Genomic DNA, 17,509 nt, shown 5'->3' on the forward strand with positions numbered 1-17,509 from the left:
TTTTAGCGTGTTCTCGACGACCTGCCAAATTTCCAGGCAACAGTGTAGAATCTTTAGGTTTCATTATGCTACTTCTGCTCAGCAGGACAAGGCTTTGAAAACACTATAGCAAACACAGGCATATGGGATTTAAGTTTCCTCCCCAGGGACATGCATGTAGTTCTTGCAAAAAGACCACATGCACTGAGAATGCCTGTGAACGCTACAAAATTCAGTCCAGTTTGTGCTTAAGCCACTTTTTTTAAGGAAAAAGAAAATAACCTCAAACAAGTTCTTTGCTAAGTATAAGAACAAAACTGTATTCTAGTGAGGCTGGAAGTGTCCTTTCAGCCCTGGGGGGCTGCAGAATCTAAACACCATCTTTGCCGGTGGCCCAACAACTGCTAAGCCATAGCACACCTCTCTGTTTCAGGCCTTTTTCAAACATTAGGTTCCCTTTTCCTATGTATGCGTGGGTGTGCAGAGAACAGATCTTCCCAGTTTGGGCTCTATGGGCTGCAGAAGCTTCTAGAACATCTAATAGCAAAGTGCGTCTTCCTTTACTGTAGCTGTTGCTTGAAACTGGTAAGGATGGGTAGGGAGGGGAGGAATAATAATCATGACCGTAAACCAAGTACAGCTAACTCCATTATTTGTGACAAATGGCAAAATCCGTTCTCCATGGCAAGTTAGAGAATTTGGGTTGGTCCAGTCCTGGTGTTTCCTGGGACAGTGACTGAGACCGTCAAGCCCCAGCTGGCTCCCTCCCAGAGCTGGAGAGCACTGACCCTGGCGGCAAGGACTAAATCAGAGCAGCACGATGACATGCCGTCCAGGATCTCCAGGAAAAGCAAAAAAAAAGTACCAACCTGACCTAATCTTAGTTTCTTGAGAATCCCACTGGGGCAACAGGAGAAACACGGCGCATCCCTGTAGCTTGGCCAGGCGGGCGGGCCCCTTGCCCCCACTCACCTTCACTCTCCTACTTTCACCTCATCGTCTCCAAATGCTCTTTTTTATGTATGTTTTGTAAGGCAGATAATGCACTAGTTCACCATTTTCATGATGATGTATCACCTACAACTAAGCTGTCACTTCTTGCAATAAACCGTGTTCATCTGTTTTGGAAACTGCAGCTTTGGCCAAAAGCAAAGGGAATTTTAATCATAACCCTCCTCGTGTTACGTCCCCATCTTCTTCTCCAGTCTCTTTCTGGCCACTTCCTGCCCACCTCTCAACTTGAGCCACAGTCTACAACTTGCAGTTCCCCAATACCCAATTCTGTCCCTGTCCTTGTCCTTATCTGGGCTTTCCTGGGCCTGTCCACTTTCTTTTAGCTCAGAGGTCTTCACAGATGGGTACACGCAATGCAATGCACTGGAATGATGAAAGAGCACATTAGACACTTACTCCTATTTTAATTTCATCATTTAAAATGTCTCTTTGCATGTAACTTTTGTAAGACAGGTAACACTAGTTCAGTAGTATATATACATTATAATTTATATCTAAAAACGCTCAACTGTTTTTTTCCAGTTAAGAGTGCTCAACTAAATATGTTCTATATGGGCCTCTGATCTAGCAAACTCCTACACATCCTTCATAACCCAACTCCAATGTACCTGCCCCCAGGACGCCTCTTTCCCTAGGGTTAACTGCCTCCCAAAGCATCTTCAGCTGGACCCAGGCACAGAATATCAATGAGAACAGGGCTTTCCTCTCCTAACCTGTGCGTCTCCCCATCACTCCGTGAGCTCCATGGATGCAGGGCAAACATTAGCCACATCTGGATGGCTGACATCTTATCCTTTGCGATTCAGCTCAATAGCTCCTTCTCTCTTTCCTGATTATGCTGGCCAATGATGACCCTTGCTTCTTGGTCCTACCATATGCCATCCTCGCACTTCTTTTCCTTCGTCACAGTTCTCCCAACCTGTAATTATTACACTCTCTTGTTTCTTGTCTGATGGTCCCCAGGACATAAACTCAGTGACCACAAGGACTCAGTCTCCCTGGCCTACACCATATCTCCCGACCCCCAGCCAACAGCCTGTGTTCAGCACTTGTTTGCTGAATGAGTGAATTTGATTCTCCTTTTTCTTTGACGATTTTCCTTTTAAGCTAACAGACAAAGAAAGAGTCAGCAGAAGAAAACAGCAAGAGATGATACACATTCAGGTAATCCTGCTTGAAAGGTGAGACCCCATGACCATCTTCTGCCAGTTCCCCAGAGCCCTATCAGCAGACTGTTTCCTTGCAGTTAAATTGACAGATGTGAAGTCGGCCCTTCTTTTCTGGAGGTGGGGGATCATGATGAATGGGGTGGACCGAGAACTGCAGTGGGAGGAAAAAGCAAAGGCTGCACCAGTCCCACAAATGAGGGACTCGCCCCTGACCGATGCACGGCGTACGGGGCAGAATTCCAGATCAGACCGCCAGTCTCGGAGCCCATGTGCCTGCACAGTCACTCAGCTCCACTGCACACATCTTACGTGACTCTCTTCAGCTCAGCTGCTCCACAGCCAGACATGCACCCCCAAAGTGAAATGGCTTGGATTAGCTATTGTATTACTAGCCAATAATGTATTAGGAGACCACAGCTAAATAAAAATCCCAGTGTGAAGACATTAGACACACAACAAACTCTCTAATCAGAGCAGGATAAGGTGAACAAGGGTTCCTACCCTTCACCCCCCAAACCCTGACCCCTCTTCTGGCTCTGTTAGGGACAACAAAAACACATTCCAGCAATGAACGTACCACACATGGCCGGCCACCAATAATATTGAATCCCAGTGAGCCAGAGTCTCGGTGCAGAACAAGAGTCAAGCTTTTTGTTTCTTCACCCTGTAGGGAACAAATGAGTTCAAAATTTTATTTATAAACACGAAAAAAGATGGGAGAAATTTTCTTTCTGTGGACTCCCGGCCTGCTGAGCTGAACATTAATGTCTCTCGGGGAAGTTTAACCCAGGAAACTCTGTCATGTGTTGAGGAGGTTACAGATGTTTCGAGATACCATCTTACCCTGGAGTGACCACATAAGAATGTTCAGAGATGTCCAGACAGGCTTAATGAACATTTTCTCTCAGTGATAATGTGGTCTGCAAATGCATCTTTCCTCTGCCCAACCCATCAAAGGCCGGCCGTCTAGACAGCTACTCTCTGTCTGTTTCTCAACCATTCCTAACAGCAGCATTCACGTTAAGTCAAGGGAAGTTCAAACAGCAAAACTCTTGGAGGTCTGAGTGGATGCCGTACGGTCTGTCAATGGTCATCTGTGTTTGTGAGACTCGGGGAAAAGCAGCACTTGAAAAGTCAGATGCAAACACGGGTGGGAAAAAGAAAAATCCTGAATTTTACTGACAGGAGGCGGCGGGGGCATTTTCACAAAGTAATTACTGTCCAGTCTTGAGGAGATGCAGAGCTGTTCCACAGAAAACACTCTGTTTAAGGTAGGTGGCTCCCTGTGAATTCCTTTAAATCAAACAAGTAGAAGTCACCCAGGCAGGACTGAGAGGCGTGATGTTCAACGGTCAAACGGGCTGTGGGTGCCAGGGCTCCTCAAGTAACACTCTCAAGTAACAGACAACGAATAAAAATAGCTTTAACCTTATGTGCAAACTATCACTTAATAGGCTCTGACATAAATATGAAACTTGCTGATGCATCTCTGAAATGGTTCCAACTACAGGGATGGTATGCACAACCTCACGTGTTCTGGCCATAAATTTGCTAATGCTTTATTCACGTTTTCCGTTCAAACATGGTATCATCCGAATGCGGTATTTTTAAAAAATATGAAATACTTCATTACCAGCTTTCTCAAAAAAAGCATTGACACCTTCTACTTTTTCTGGGGAAATAAATGGCAACATTTCACTGATACAAATGCAAATTATCTGACTGGACCACACTGGCAAAGAAAATCAATCTTTCGGACCTGCAGCGCCCAGTGGTTTTTTTGGAAGCACTGCTTTCATTTACGACTAATGTTGTCGATGTAAAATGCTGTTTCATATTTGGCCAGGAACAGAGTCTCTCTCACACACACACACACACACACACACACACACACACGTTAAAGACTAATAGGTCTCAAAATACTTTCAAAAATTTCATGTAATCCTTAGTATCAATTACTAAGACCCTAGAAAAGCAAAAATGATAATCTGTCAGAAGAAAGCAGTTTCTGATGAAAGAATTAGGCATCCTCTAAGAACAAAACATCAAAGTCTTCATTCCTACAGGGTCACTTACTTGATACAGAAGACAGAGTATTTAAATATAAAAGGGAAGCAAATCTCTATCAAGCTACTGTGCTTAACAAAAAACAGAAGACTCTCATAAATGACAATTTATCCACATTTAAAAAAAAATGTCCAATTCATAGCATCTATCCATGCCATCAACCTTTATCATTAATCTCACCTGCAAGAAACTAACAGGCAACAGCTTTCACGGATGTAAGAAAATAAAAATTCAGAATTTACCACATTGTTTTGAGATACAAACACAATGATGTGCAAACTGAAACAGTGTATATCTTTCTGCCTTGGAAATGGGAAACACTGGTTAAGTTCATTTCTTGCTTTGTTATCTTAGAAAGGTGAAAAAATTAGAGATACATGGGAATTGGGGCAAGTCATCACACATGTCTTACATTTCTGGCTTTCATAACTTATCAGTGTTGGAAACTGCACACTTACATAGACATCCAAGGCAGATGGCTCTGGTTTGACAATCTCAAATGATGCGTAAAGGAGAATGCACAGCCAAATGATTAAAATAGACTAGTTTTAAATCTACTGTGTGATAACCATTTATTCTTTTAAAAATGAAAGAAAAATAAAGAACTCTTAGTGCATTAACAATGATGACAGCTAACATTTATCGTGCCAGAAATTATACTGAGCATTTTAGTGCTTTATTTTATAAGACAATCCAACCAATCTTATCAACTGGCACTATTACCATCCTCAAGACACAGGTGGGAAGACTGGGAGAGAATGTTTAAGAAAGTTGTCCCATTTCAAGGAGCTAGTAAGAGCTCAAGCTGGGATTTAAACCCATGATCTCCAATTCTAGACCTTAATGACTCTCTATTACTCCTCTTTTTCAGTGTGGAACGTAGAAAAGGGTGCTGTGTAGCCCAGAATCTTAGGTCCCTCCGAAGATGGTTCACTTGCTAGAGCTGCAAAAAGTTCCATAAAGGAACTTATCATAGGAGGTCTTACCCAGGAAACCAGTATTAGAACAAAACTCCAGACTGTTTACTGAACTACTTATCTCCAAAAGACCCAACCTGAGATGCCCAAAGACACGTAGGTCTGGTCCCAAACTCAGCGATCTCCTTCAAGTGACAATGAGACAAACTGGGACAACACCCGAAACAACATTCCTCAGCCAAAGAGCAATTTACAAAGAACGTTTTGGAACAATCAAGTTGACTGTCTACACCTCCTTGCCAGATGTACTCAATCGCAGGGGAGAAAGAAAGGGTGTTCTCATTTTCTGGAAGCACTGGGACCTAGTCTTATCCAGAAGGTCTAGATGTTGGCTTCAGGTGGCAGTGCCTATTGTAGGACTATTCACAGGACTGAGACACCAGATGGAAGATTCAACACAAGACACTGGGAGTGATGGTCTGTAAGAGAAGACAAAAGCTCCTTCCAGGCTGAATTCCTTTCATTTCCCCATCTAACTACCAAGAGTCATCTCTTTTTCTCTGACACCCTGAGCTTGATTCCGATTTTTCCTTTCTACTCTCCTCCCCGCAAGCAAACTTAACTCTTTCCTTTAATTTTTCATTCTTCAGGAGAAATACTAATACAGAATTTAAACACTCGGCTTCACCTTCACACAGCATGTCTAACATGTTAACCACTCTAATTTCTGCTTAACCATGTAACTTGTTTCTGGTCTTAAAATTCATCTGGATAGAGGTCATTTAAATGATTCTCATTCAATCATTTTCCACCAGGTGAAGAGATGTATGAATGGAATAAAGGCGAAGGCTCCCATTAGTGCTGCAATCCTGGCTGTTCACAGACAGTGTTAACAAGTGACGTTGTTCATCTAAAGAAAGACTTAACCAATATCGGTCTGTTTGGTAGTTTATCATAACTCATGGGTGGAAGTTTTCTCAATGGCTTGGTATAATAAAACAAAGAAGGGAAAGAGCTCTGTTTCACATAAACAAGTGAATAACCAAAACATCAGCCTTTTGAAGCAGGTATGATATCAATCCTTATACCTGAGAAACCGAGGCTCTGAGAAATTCTTCCACTGGCTTAAGATCACATAGCTGCGAGGGTTGGGGTGGGAGGCAGGACTGGAACACAGGTCCACGGGACTCCAACACCCATGCTCTTTGTGCTACACTGGTAAACTCGTGCACCCTACCCTACACCCCTCTGCCTCAAAAGAGGAGCCTCCACATGAAAATGTTATGAGGGATTAGACATCTAATTAGTTTTGTAATTAGAGTTTTAAGCAAGGCTTTTTAGACTATGTAGCCAATAGTGGCAAAGATCAATCCTGTCTGTTATATCCCGAAGAATGTCATAAGAATACTATGACCTTGATAGGAGTAGGGTAATGGCGAAGATCTGGGACTTTAGAGTCAGAACCTGAGCTCAGTCCCCTCGTTTGTAGAACAGGGATAACACTGGGTTCCTCTTACGTCACAGTTACTATGAAGCATGAATGAGACGAACCATCACTACCCTGCGTCTCCACACTGTGCCTGGCCAAGAGCAAGGGCTCCCAATACTAGCAGAGCACAGGGTGCGATGGACACCAGCATAGCTCAGCATGGAGGCCACGGAACTCTTCCACCACGTAAATGACCCCGCTGCAAAATCCAAGAAATGGAGAATGTCGAATCCTCAATCTAAAGCAAGTTTGGGAGAGCAGAGGCCTGCAGTTACTAAGCACAGAAAGATCGTGACGTGTTCATCACAACATCCGGCCATCTGATGGGAGCTACTTCTGCATGCATGTTTCTCCTCTTTCCAAGTCTAGAGAAAGACTGGCATTTTCTGGAAGGACTGCTGAAGTCCCAGGAGACAGTTCTGATCCTGGAGGTGGTGGGAGAGACACGAAAGAAACAAGGGGAGAAGCTTGGCCTGGACCTGCAGCATCCCAGAGATGGGATGGGCAAATAGTATTGACTAGGGGGCTGTGAGGCACGAGGAGGAGAAATCAGACATATGACATCCCAGGCTTGGCGGGAGATGGGGGAGCAGGGAGCATATGTTGGCTCACAACAGGATGGGAGAAATGGCAAGTCCAAGTAAGTGTGGACTTGAGTTGGATACAGACAGTGGAGGGAGGAGCTGGGCATACAGGCTGCTTGGGGATTGCTGAGACCTGGGACCGTTCCAACTTCTGTCAGAGGAGTGAGTAGTGACCGTCTGGGAAGAAAAGAAGAAAAGCGGGAAAACCAACAACAAAAGTGGAAATGAGATGATAACCTCCCTGACAGCCTTACCTCGAGCTGCCCCCATTCTGTCACTTTCTCAATGGCAGGGTCCCCTTCCTTCCCCAGCCAGGACTCAGGAGGGGAGGAGCTCTCACCAAGAGCTGGGGTGGGGGATGGAGGAGGAAGATGCCTGCAGGTTCGGGAGTTGGGGACAGCACTGACTCCCTGGGGGCGGGCCATGAAGCACTATCAGATGCTCAGCACCCTTCCTCCCCCCTGGAACCCACCTCAGGTGGGTAGTTTGGCCCCTAGTGCAGTGGAGGGTCTACTCGGGAGGTGCTTAGGTCTTTAGGATTGAGGAAGGGCAGAGATACAGTAACCCTGGAGGAGGGAGCAGGCATGAGCCATCCACAGCCAGGAAGTCACCATCAGCAATGGAAGCTCTGTGTTCAGGAACAGACAGTTTGTTCTGCTTAAAATAGGCTTGGCGACCGTATTCGAACATGTAACTATAGGATCAATGTTACCATCATCCCCCGCCTCGGCTCATCATCTGTTCAACTCAAGGGCTAACTGGACAAGAATCTGGGGGAGGAAATAAAAGTCACAGCGAAAAACCAAAAGTCAAATGTACTTTTTCAAAAAGACACTTCATGGTGGCTGCTTTTCTTTGTGAGTATCTAGGGAAGAATGCAAACTGTCCTCTTCGGACAGAGTCCCTCTTCCTCGTAGCATTACTCTGTAACTGTTCTCCTCCAAACAGCCTGGCCTCAGAAGCTTGGATGCCGGCCATCTCCTAATCACCGTGACGGCCCCCGAAGTCCATCCATACCACTGTCAATGTGGATTCTTTCTACAAACCCCTTTCCGCTCAATGACGGGTGTTTCTTGATTATCGCTGTTGTGGGACTGGCAGCCGAGAACTGGCTAGACTGGCAAGCTGCCCAGTGGGTTTTGAGAACTGTAATTGACTGACCGCTAGTCTGTGTATCTGGGGTGACACAACACCTCTCAGCCTCAGATTATGCAAAGCTCCCAAAGGCTCACACAGCTGGGAAACAGCTCTGTCTGTTGACTAGTGACAAGAAAGCGCAAAAAAAATGTGGAGGGGTGGGGGCTGCGGGGGAGGGGGCCAGGAGGCAGAGCTGGCTGCCAGAAATCGTGTAGTAAAGACATGAGGATGTCTTCACTCCCTGCACCAAGATGTTTCTGTCCTTTTCGTCAGTCAAACTATGTTTTTAATCGAGAGGCAGCGTGGATCAACCCCTTCCTGTAATTCCCCCTTCAGTTCTAAAGCAGGGATTCTTGGAGGAAGAACGGAAGGGGAAACTGATCAAAGCGAAGACTGAAGACAGTTGTGGGGGGTGATGCTTGAACATGGATTGGAAATGGATGAGACCGTCAACGGAAGTATTAGCAGCGTGTATCTGTCACCAAAACAGATGTAGAGAGGATGAAAAGAGACAAAGGGCATGGGAAAACAGGTGGAAAGAAGCAAAGATGTAGCGTTTCCAGACCCACAATATCCAGAGGGTAGTATATATTCATCCATTAGCCAAATAAGATGCCTCTGAAAAATGACATAACATAATGAATTAGGTAAAGACTGTCAGTGTTACCCTAAGCCAAAATATATATATATTTAGTCTGTTGCTATATTTAAATAACACACGAAATCCCTAAATGTCTACGTCAGTATTTCCGGGAGTTTGATTCCAAGTCTGTACCTCTAATTTTTATCATACAGCCATCTGCTTTTCTGCTGAACATCCATAAGCAACGCTTTCACCAACAAACAACAACAAACTTATTTAAACTTCTACAGTGTTTTTACATTTCCACTTGTTGGATTACAAGGTTTTTGAAATGTGCACATCCAGTTACCCAGTCTGGAGAATTTCCCTCTCCAAATCAGGAAGAAAGCAAAGGCTACCCTGCTGTAAGTCCCTAAATTCTCACTTATAGGAGGGGAGGAGCTTTGCCTGGCTTTGTTAATTTCAGTGGGCCATATACAAATATACCCCACAACCCAGTAACCTCCTCTCATTCACAGCTTTAGCCTCGTCATTTACATTGCAGCCCAGAGCTGCCACCCAGATGCAGTGAAACTGACTTGAACATCCCTATTTCACAAAGTTTCCACCCCTGACAAGCAGAGAACAGAAATCCAGAGACCGTGCCACTCAGGGATAGCCCCAGGCTCACAATACACCTGTGACCCTTTTGAGTAAAAATCGTTTCCTTCTTCTCCATTAAACCATTTCGAATTTCTAGTGCTTCTCCAGCCGTTGATTTGAAAAAGATCTCAAAACCTACAGGCACTTAATAAATGTTCACTTAACATATGTTCAGTAAATGCTTGGTAAGCCTTCCTGTGCCCTTTATGTACATCAGATCCTTTAATCCTAATGCCCATCCTATCAGCAGGCATATCATTATCTCATTGTGGAGATGAGGCTACTAAGGCTTAGAGGAGATTAGAAAACCTTCCCAGAGACCCTCAACAATGAGGCAGAAGGAGCACATGACCCTGGGTACCTCCGATTCCAGGGTCTGATATACATCATACAACAGCTCAATTCAGGGCACCCTGGAGATGCTGGTGACATAGTCCTGCATCCAACCTTGACCCACAACATGAAAGACACTGTACCCTTTCCTGATCAATGTACAGCAAAGACACGGGGCACCTGAAAACAGCTTCTAGCAAAATTCTGCGGGTGACCTCTCTGTCCAGGACTCATTTCTGCATGCCTGCTGCCCTCTGTCAGGGGAAAAGCTTATCCCCCGATCTACTCCCAGAGAAAGGGCTGATACAGGGCTCAGGCACACACAGTCTGCACCATGGCTCTGCCCCTTAAGTCCCCATAAAGAGACATACAGAATCAGGGGAGAAGGCACCATTCCATCCAGGACACCATTTCTTTCTTTTCTTTATATTTATTTCGTGTGACTCTTTTACAACCAGGACCCGTTCTGTTTTATATGCCATGTGCCCCACACCAGACCTCTGAAACTGGGCGTTACAGCATGGGATGAACAGACCTCGCTGCCATGGACCAGAAGCCATCACATCAACTACATGGAGCCAGAAGATGATGCTGGGGAAGTTATTTAACCTTCCAAGTCTCTGTTTTCCCATCTGTAACGGGGAGGGTAATGGGTTGTGGGTACCTACCTCCCAGGATCTTTCTGAAGATGCACCTACGTCTCTAATCCACATAGTGCTTCCAGGTATAGTAATCATCCATTGGAAACCTGTGTTAAGGCTTTGGAGGGGACACTGCCTTAGGAGAAAATACTTTTATTTTGGTAACAGCCTGGAGTCAGGTGCTGGGTTCAAATCTCAGCTCTACATTTAGAATCCATGTAACTTTTAACCAAGCTGTTTTACAATTTTTTTTCAGAATCTGCCTCTCTTACCAAAAAAAGAGGGTCTTCCTAATGAAAAGGATGCAGAAGCTAATGTGTGCACACACATAATGTGCCCTAAGTATACACCACCCAGTAAAACTCAATGAATATTATTTCCTTTCCTTTTAAGCTCCTTGGTCTACAACCAACACACAACCACGTTATGAATAGGCTCCCCCTCATTAAATATTTTTACAGAGAGTCCAGCATCATTTCTGAACTCAGAAAAGAACCACTTACACATAAATGGCAACTGAATTCCCAAGTCAAGCTATTCAGTTATGATCACTTAAGCCAGTGTAGCTGGGTAACATCTTCTTAAGACAAATCCTAGTTTTCTTTACAAATTACTGAAATGAAATGGGTGTTAGCAGCCCAAATTTCCTTTAGCTGAACTGGGCTGTTCTGTTAAATACACTATGGAAAGGCTATCTGTCGAAGCTTTTCAGAAACAGAATACATGGAACAGTGAACACTGACAGACACATCTCAAAGTGCCTGGACATCTGCAGCACCTTTTGATACAACTGTCTATTAGATTCACTCATTTCCAGGAGTTCTAAAACGGACAAAATCATTTCTGGGATTGGGGGTTTTATATAATTTGATTGGGTGGATCTCCTGGACCAAAAAAACCACCTCTCCACAAACCTGGGTAACAATTTTGTTAACTTGCAGGTCAAGGAAAAATTCATTCTTTTTAAAGAGTGAACTAACGAACTCACTCTTGGTTAGCAATCTGAAAAGTTACCATGGCTGACAAGACAGCCCTTTCGATTCTGAATTCATTCACTGAACAAATACACATCGAAGAGTTTATAGGGCACCTGATAATCACGCTGGTGCTGGGACACAGCCTGGAAGAACACACACGGTCCCTCCTGGGGAGACAGACAAAAAACAGCCCTTCCCATGATTCAGTTACAGCTGTGATGAAGGCCATGCAGGCTGAGCACCAAAGTGAGTGTCCTGGATATCAGACTTAGTCAAGGTCAGAGAGGGCTTCCTGGAGGCAGTGATGCTAGAGCTGGGGTGGAAAGGCTAGAAAGGTTGTCTAGTAATGAGCAAACCCTAAGTGCTGACAGAAAGGCAGGAGGAAGTAGGGGAGAACTGGAAAACGTGTTGGTTACTTAGCTATGAGTAACCAGAAAGACTACTCCAACTAGAAAAAAGAACAAGTGCAAAGGCCCAGGGGCAGGAAGGAGCTCAGAGGCATAGACACAGAACTGCCAGAGATCAGAGACCCTGGGAATAGAGACTAAAGAGAGGAAGAGTATAGGCAGGTGGAGGCCAGCAGGATCCAGAGTGACCTTATATCCACTAGGTAATTGGAGGGGAGCAAGAAAATATGTGGAGGGAGCAGCTGTGGTCTAGGCAAGAGATGACAGAGAGGTTTGGATCAAGGCTGATTTCGTCCTGCAGGTGACAGCGGCAGTGTGGAGATTTCTGTGACTGTCACATCGTGGGAGGCGCTTCTGGCATCCAATAAGTAGAGGTTAGGGATGCTGCCAAACATCCCATAATGCACACAACATCCTCCCCACAACACACACATACACAACCAAGAATTACCCAGTCCAGAATGTTAACAGTGCTGTGGTCAGGAAACCCTGGTTTGGACCAAGGTGATCATCTGATGGGGCTGGAGAGCAAGCAGTGAACAGATTCAGGAAGTGTTCAGGAGGTAAAATCAATAAGATTTAATGACAGACTAGATGTAGGGATAAAAGAGCAGAAGCTATCAAGGCTGCGTTGCAAATTTCTCAACAATTCCAAGGAAAGTTTTGCCCAGAACTTTCCCTTTCCCAGAAAGCCAGGTAAGTTTTTTGCTATGAAATGCTTTTGTTCTCAGAATCAGGTGGAAAACTCAGGATGGGAAACTTAGGCTGGAAGGAAAACTCTTTAACATATTCAAAATAGCGTCACCAAGTGTGCTGTAGCCTGGGTGGGGCTTCAGATGGGTTAAAGATGGCCTTTCTGGGCTGTAGTTACCTATAACATGACTGCTAGGCAGGCTGGTTTTAGAACTTTGCCCTGGGCTTTCCTAAAATGTTCAGGAAGGGATGTTTAGACAACAGTCAGTAAAATCGTTAACTGTGTGGAGAAGACCAACACGTGTTTGTCTACGTCTGTGCTTGAGCCTAAACTCTTTGTCTAGCTGAGGAGCTACCCAAAATGTGACAGGCAGCCCAGCATCACCTGGAGCTTGTTAGAAATGCAGACTCTCACGCCCCACACCAGCCCCCAAAAGGTCAGAATCCGTAAGGGTAAGAGTCAGGAATCCGTGGTTTAACAAGCTCTCCAGGTGATTCCAATCATGTGTGAGAAGACCTGTTCCAGCTCCCATTTTAGAAAAGGATTAACAACGCCTGTGTAGGTACAAGCCCTCAATGCTCAGTTGGTATCAAAAACCCGAAACCTAAGATTTTTTTTAATTTTAATTTTTTTTATTTTAAACACTTTTTTATTGAGTTATAGTCATTTTACAATGTTGTGTCAAATTCCAAGATTATTTAAATAAGGCCACATCACTGTATGGAACAAGGTCTAGGACTTGAATACGGGGTATCGAAAATCTCCTGAATGTTTCCTATCTACTTCAGCCAGTAACAGAGAGGTAAACGTTAGGATTTTTTAAAAAAGTAATAAAAGTGTTGTGCCTATGAGTTTCCAAGCAATATAAATCCTTCTGCCTTGTAGAATAAACAGTACCCAGTGGGAGCAGAGAGTCCATCCAATGAAATAAACAAGTTCTTAAACAGCTTGCAGTGGGAGGGGCCTGTCTGGCAGATGCAGGAGCAGCAAAAGCTTTCTGCAAGGGCAACTGAGGGTTAAATTCAAGAAAAAAGTAGTGAGCTTCCCTAAGGCCTGCGCTGAGGCCGGCCAGGGTCTAAGGCCAGAGAAATGAACTAGTGCAGCTTTCAGGCCAGGCCATTCTTGGCTGTCCTCAAGCTCAGCTCTGAGGTCCATAAAAGTCCCGAGCAGGGCTCCAACTCCAGAAGGAAACTTTTTCTGTAAGCTCAAAAAGCAACATCTTGTTCCTAAGCTTAATACCCCTGATTATCCTACTGACTCACCCAAAAGAGCTTCAAAAACATCCACAGTTTTGATTCAAGTATCATATTTTTGATTCTGAGAGAGAGTTTACCCAAACACTCCAGAAAGAAAACAGAAAGGCAAGAAGAAATAATAAACTAGCTTAACAATGAATGATGTATAAACTCTGGGGGACTGAGTGGCTTATTTATAAATAAGCATCACTTAAAACTACGCAGGAAGTCCAGATGACAGCATACATGGGAGAAACGCCGGGAACTCCTTTGCCCCCAATCCCGGCGCCTGCTAGTAGACCAAGCTCTGCCCTCTTCCTACTCTGGTGACTCGCAGGCTCACGCCAGGCTTTTGTACGCCTGTGCGGTCCCGGGTGAGCCTCAGAGCTGTAAATATTTGCCCTTCGCCCAGAGCCGGCCAGCTGCTGAGGCTGCAGCTGACAGACGGGCTGGGAGGCCAGGATGGGGTGGAGGCGGGGAGGGGGAGTCGGAAAACTTGCAGGTCTGGCGTGCACTATGGAAGAGGGGGCTGGGAGAGGGCAGGGAGCGGCAAGGCAGGCAAGCAGACACAGGCCCCTGGGGGCCCCTCAGGCACACATATGCGCCTCCGCTGCGCAGTGCTGAACCACAGAGTGGTGGTAGCGTGGCCAGTGCCCTCCCCAGTTGTTGAAAATGTGGCCTTTGCAACCAGGGAAACTCTGGTTCCCTGGGAGTGATTTTGCCCCCTCAGGGAACACTTGACAAAATGTGAAGTTATTGGGGGAGTGCTTGCTACGGGCATCCAGGGGGAGAGGCCAGAGATGTTGCTGAACGTCTTCCAATGCACACAATAGCCTCCCATAACCAAGAATTTGGGGGCCCAAAATGTCACAACATCCCAAGGTAGACAACTGAGGCAGACCCTGAATCCCAGCTCTGTCCCAAGTCACTGTTTGACTTGGGACAAGTTCTGTGACCTGAGCCCGCTTCCTCATCTCAGAGGATCAAATAGATACTGCAGCTGTAGTGCTTGCCACAGTTGCTGGCACCTAATAAACCCTCAGTAAGTGGCACTTGTGGTTACACTGAGCGGCAACACAACAGTGGTTAAGAGCTTGGGCTGGAGAGACCAACACATGTGAACCAACTCAGGCACTAAAAGCCGTGACTCAGGCACATGACTGCCCCTTGCTGGGCCTGTTTTCTTCATCTACAAAATGAGGAGCATCACACCTCCCTTACTAGATTAAAAGGGAAACAACTGAGAAGTGCTGAGAATAGGGCCTAGAGCAAAGGAAGCCTCCTGAAGTAGCTGTTAGAATGACATAACAATCAGGTCCAGGGGCTGGCTTACAAGGGGAGGATGTTAAAGAGCATCTACTCTCAACCAGGCACCGAGCAACAAGCATCTACTCTCCACCAGGCACCGTGCCAGGTGATTTTCACATATTTTCTCCCTGAAGGGTGATAACCTATTTTACATTGAGGGAAACCAAGGCACCTGGAGTTAAGCCACGAAGTTACTCAGCTGGTGAGCCAAAAGCCCAGATTCTCGAACAGTTCTAATTCCAGAGAACTCTCTTTCAGTTATTGTTATATTTGATGGCGGTTCCTTTAATTCTTTCTGGGATTCTTTCATTCCCGGGTGGAATACCACAGAGAGGGGGCCTCCTGTGTTCTATCCCCTGTGTCACATCTCCAGGGCCATACTTTTCAACTTTAGAGCTTAAGCGGCTTGCTCAAGGTCAGCAAGATAGTTGGCAGCAAAGCCCACATTCGAATCCAGTTTTTACTCCAGAGGCCTCCCCTCTGGCAACTTTCTTAGCTTACTCTACACTGACTGTGGGTTCTTTTTATTCTTTCTGGAGCTCCTGAGGGTGCGTGGCTCTAGTCCACATCGTGTGTTAGTATCTGCTCCTGTGTCACGTGTATAGGGACCATGTTTCCCAACCTTCAGAGAGGTTAAGCGATTCCCCAAGATCACACAGCTGGTCTGCAGCAAAGCCTCGGTAGTTCTGACTCTACAGTTACACTCATTTTTACTTAGTGGATCGCAGATTCCCTTTAGCCTTACCAGAACCCCTGAGGCTGCCAGAGCTATATTCCACCCTGAGTCTAATCTGTAAGGATCACGTTTTCCAAGTTTAGACTGATTCCCCGACCTGCTCACGGTGATATATCTGGAAAGCAGTGTCAGAAGAAAGAGGCAGGGATACTCCTGGCAAGCTCCCGGCATCCCTGGGCCCCATGGGACTGGGAGGTACCCTGGGGCCCGGCAGGGGGTCGGGGTGGGCGACGGGCGCCTACCTTGCCGCCGGGCGGCGTGGCCACGCAGCGGCTGAGCGAGTCGAGGCGCGCGCTGTACTCGGTGAACTTCTTCTGGTAGCGCAGAGCGGTCATCTGCAGCTCCAGCTGTGCGGCGGCCAGCTGCGCCACCAGCGACTTTTCGCGCTTGCCCGCGCGCAGCGCCTCCTTCTTGAGCGCCTTGTGCAGCGCGCCCAGGCGGGCCTGCAGTGCGCCGTTGTGCGCCCGCAGGGCCCGCGCGCAGCAGTGGCCGCCCGCCCGCTGCTCGCCGTGCGTCAGGGGCAGCCCGCAGCCTTCCTGGCAGCGGCCCACCGGCCGCGCATCGCACGCATCGCGCATGTGCGCCTCCACGTCGCGCCGCAGCAGCACCTGGCCGCAGCCCGCGTGGCGGCAGCGCGCGGGCGCGAACTCGCAGCGCTCGAGGTGCTCGGGCAGCTGCTGCAGCTTGACCACCTGGCCGCAGCCGCGCGCCGCGTGAGCGCACTTGATGTCCAGCTTGAGAATCAGGCGTTTGAGCGGCAGGACGTGGTTGAGCTCCTTGGCCGAGAGGCGACCGCGGCAATGCGCGGGGCAACTGCCCTCCTGTACCACCCAGGGCAGCACGCAGCCGGCGCAGAAGACGTGGCCACACGGCGTGGTCAGAGGGTCCTCCAGGACCTTGTGGCACAGCGCGCACTTCAGGTCCGGGTCCACGTCCCCGTCGAAGCGGTCCAGCTCGAAGCCCATGGTGGCGGCCGGGGCCCGGAGTCGCCGCCGGGCGGCCGGCCGCCCCCTCCCTCCCAGCGAGGCTGCCCAGACGCGCCGGCTGCGCCGCCCGCTCGCTCGCTGGCTCTCCCCGGACTGAGCCTAATTGCTCCAGACTTCCTCGGAAAAAGCCCGAGGAACAGAACTCCTCCTGCCGTATTTGCGCGAGCGCGTGCGCACCAACATCCTAACTCGGTTGCTTCCCGCTGGTCCCCCGCCAAAAAGAGGAGGTCGAGAGGCAGAGGCGGGTGGGGAGACCCAGAGGCTCGCCGAGGGGACTGGTTCGCCCAGGATGGCAGCTTGAGTCTTGGACTCCGGAAACTCCTCTCCGCTCCCTAGCAGTTTTCGCTGTAAGAGATGAAACGCCAGCCGAGAAAAGCTAAATTAGGAGCTGAAGCTGCTGCTGTCGCCCAAACGAGTTTTCCTGGAGCCTGTTACAGTTTTCACTCTCCACTTCTGCCACCTCTTTTCCTGGCTGTTGAGAGCGAAAAATATCTTGGGGCCCGCTATCTCAGCACTTACGGCCTTCGTTTATTTATTTAATTTTGCAGGGAAAGTTACAGAGCCTTCGGGACTCTCCTGCAACTACAGTTCCGACCAGAGGTTCCGCGGAC

General features: G+C 47.2%; 1 protein-coding gene across 1 annotated transcript in view; it reads right to left on the reverse strand.

The window, feature by feature from the left end:
* The window catches only part of PDZRN3 (PDZ domain containing ring finger 3), a 217,874-nt gene extending 200,865 nt beyond the window's left edge, over nt 1-17,009 (reverse strand). The window contains exons 1-2 of the mRNA XM_072941713.1: nt 16,155-17,009; nt 2,740-2,826 (exon numbers count right to left, since the gene is read on the reverse strand). Of these exons, the coding sequence (XP_072797814.1) occupies nt 2,740-2,826; nt 16,155-16,877 (810 nt within the window). The 5' untranslated portion in view covers nt 16,878-17,009. The remainder of the gene's footprint in view (nt 1-2,739; nt 2,827-16,154) is intronic.
* Between the last annotated feature and the right edge of the window lie 500 nt (nt 17,010-17,509).

This window comes from Vicugna pacos, chromosome 17 (assembly GCF_048564905.1).
Source record: "Vicugna pacos chromosome 17, VicPac4, whole genome shotgun sequence".
NCBI lineage: Eukaryota > Metazoa > Chordata > Mammalia > Artiodactyla > Camelidae > Vicugna > Vicugna pacos.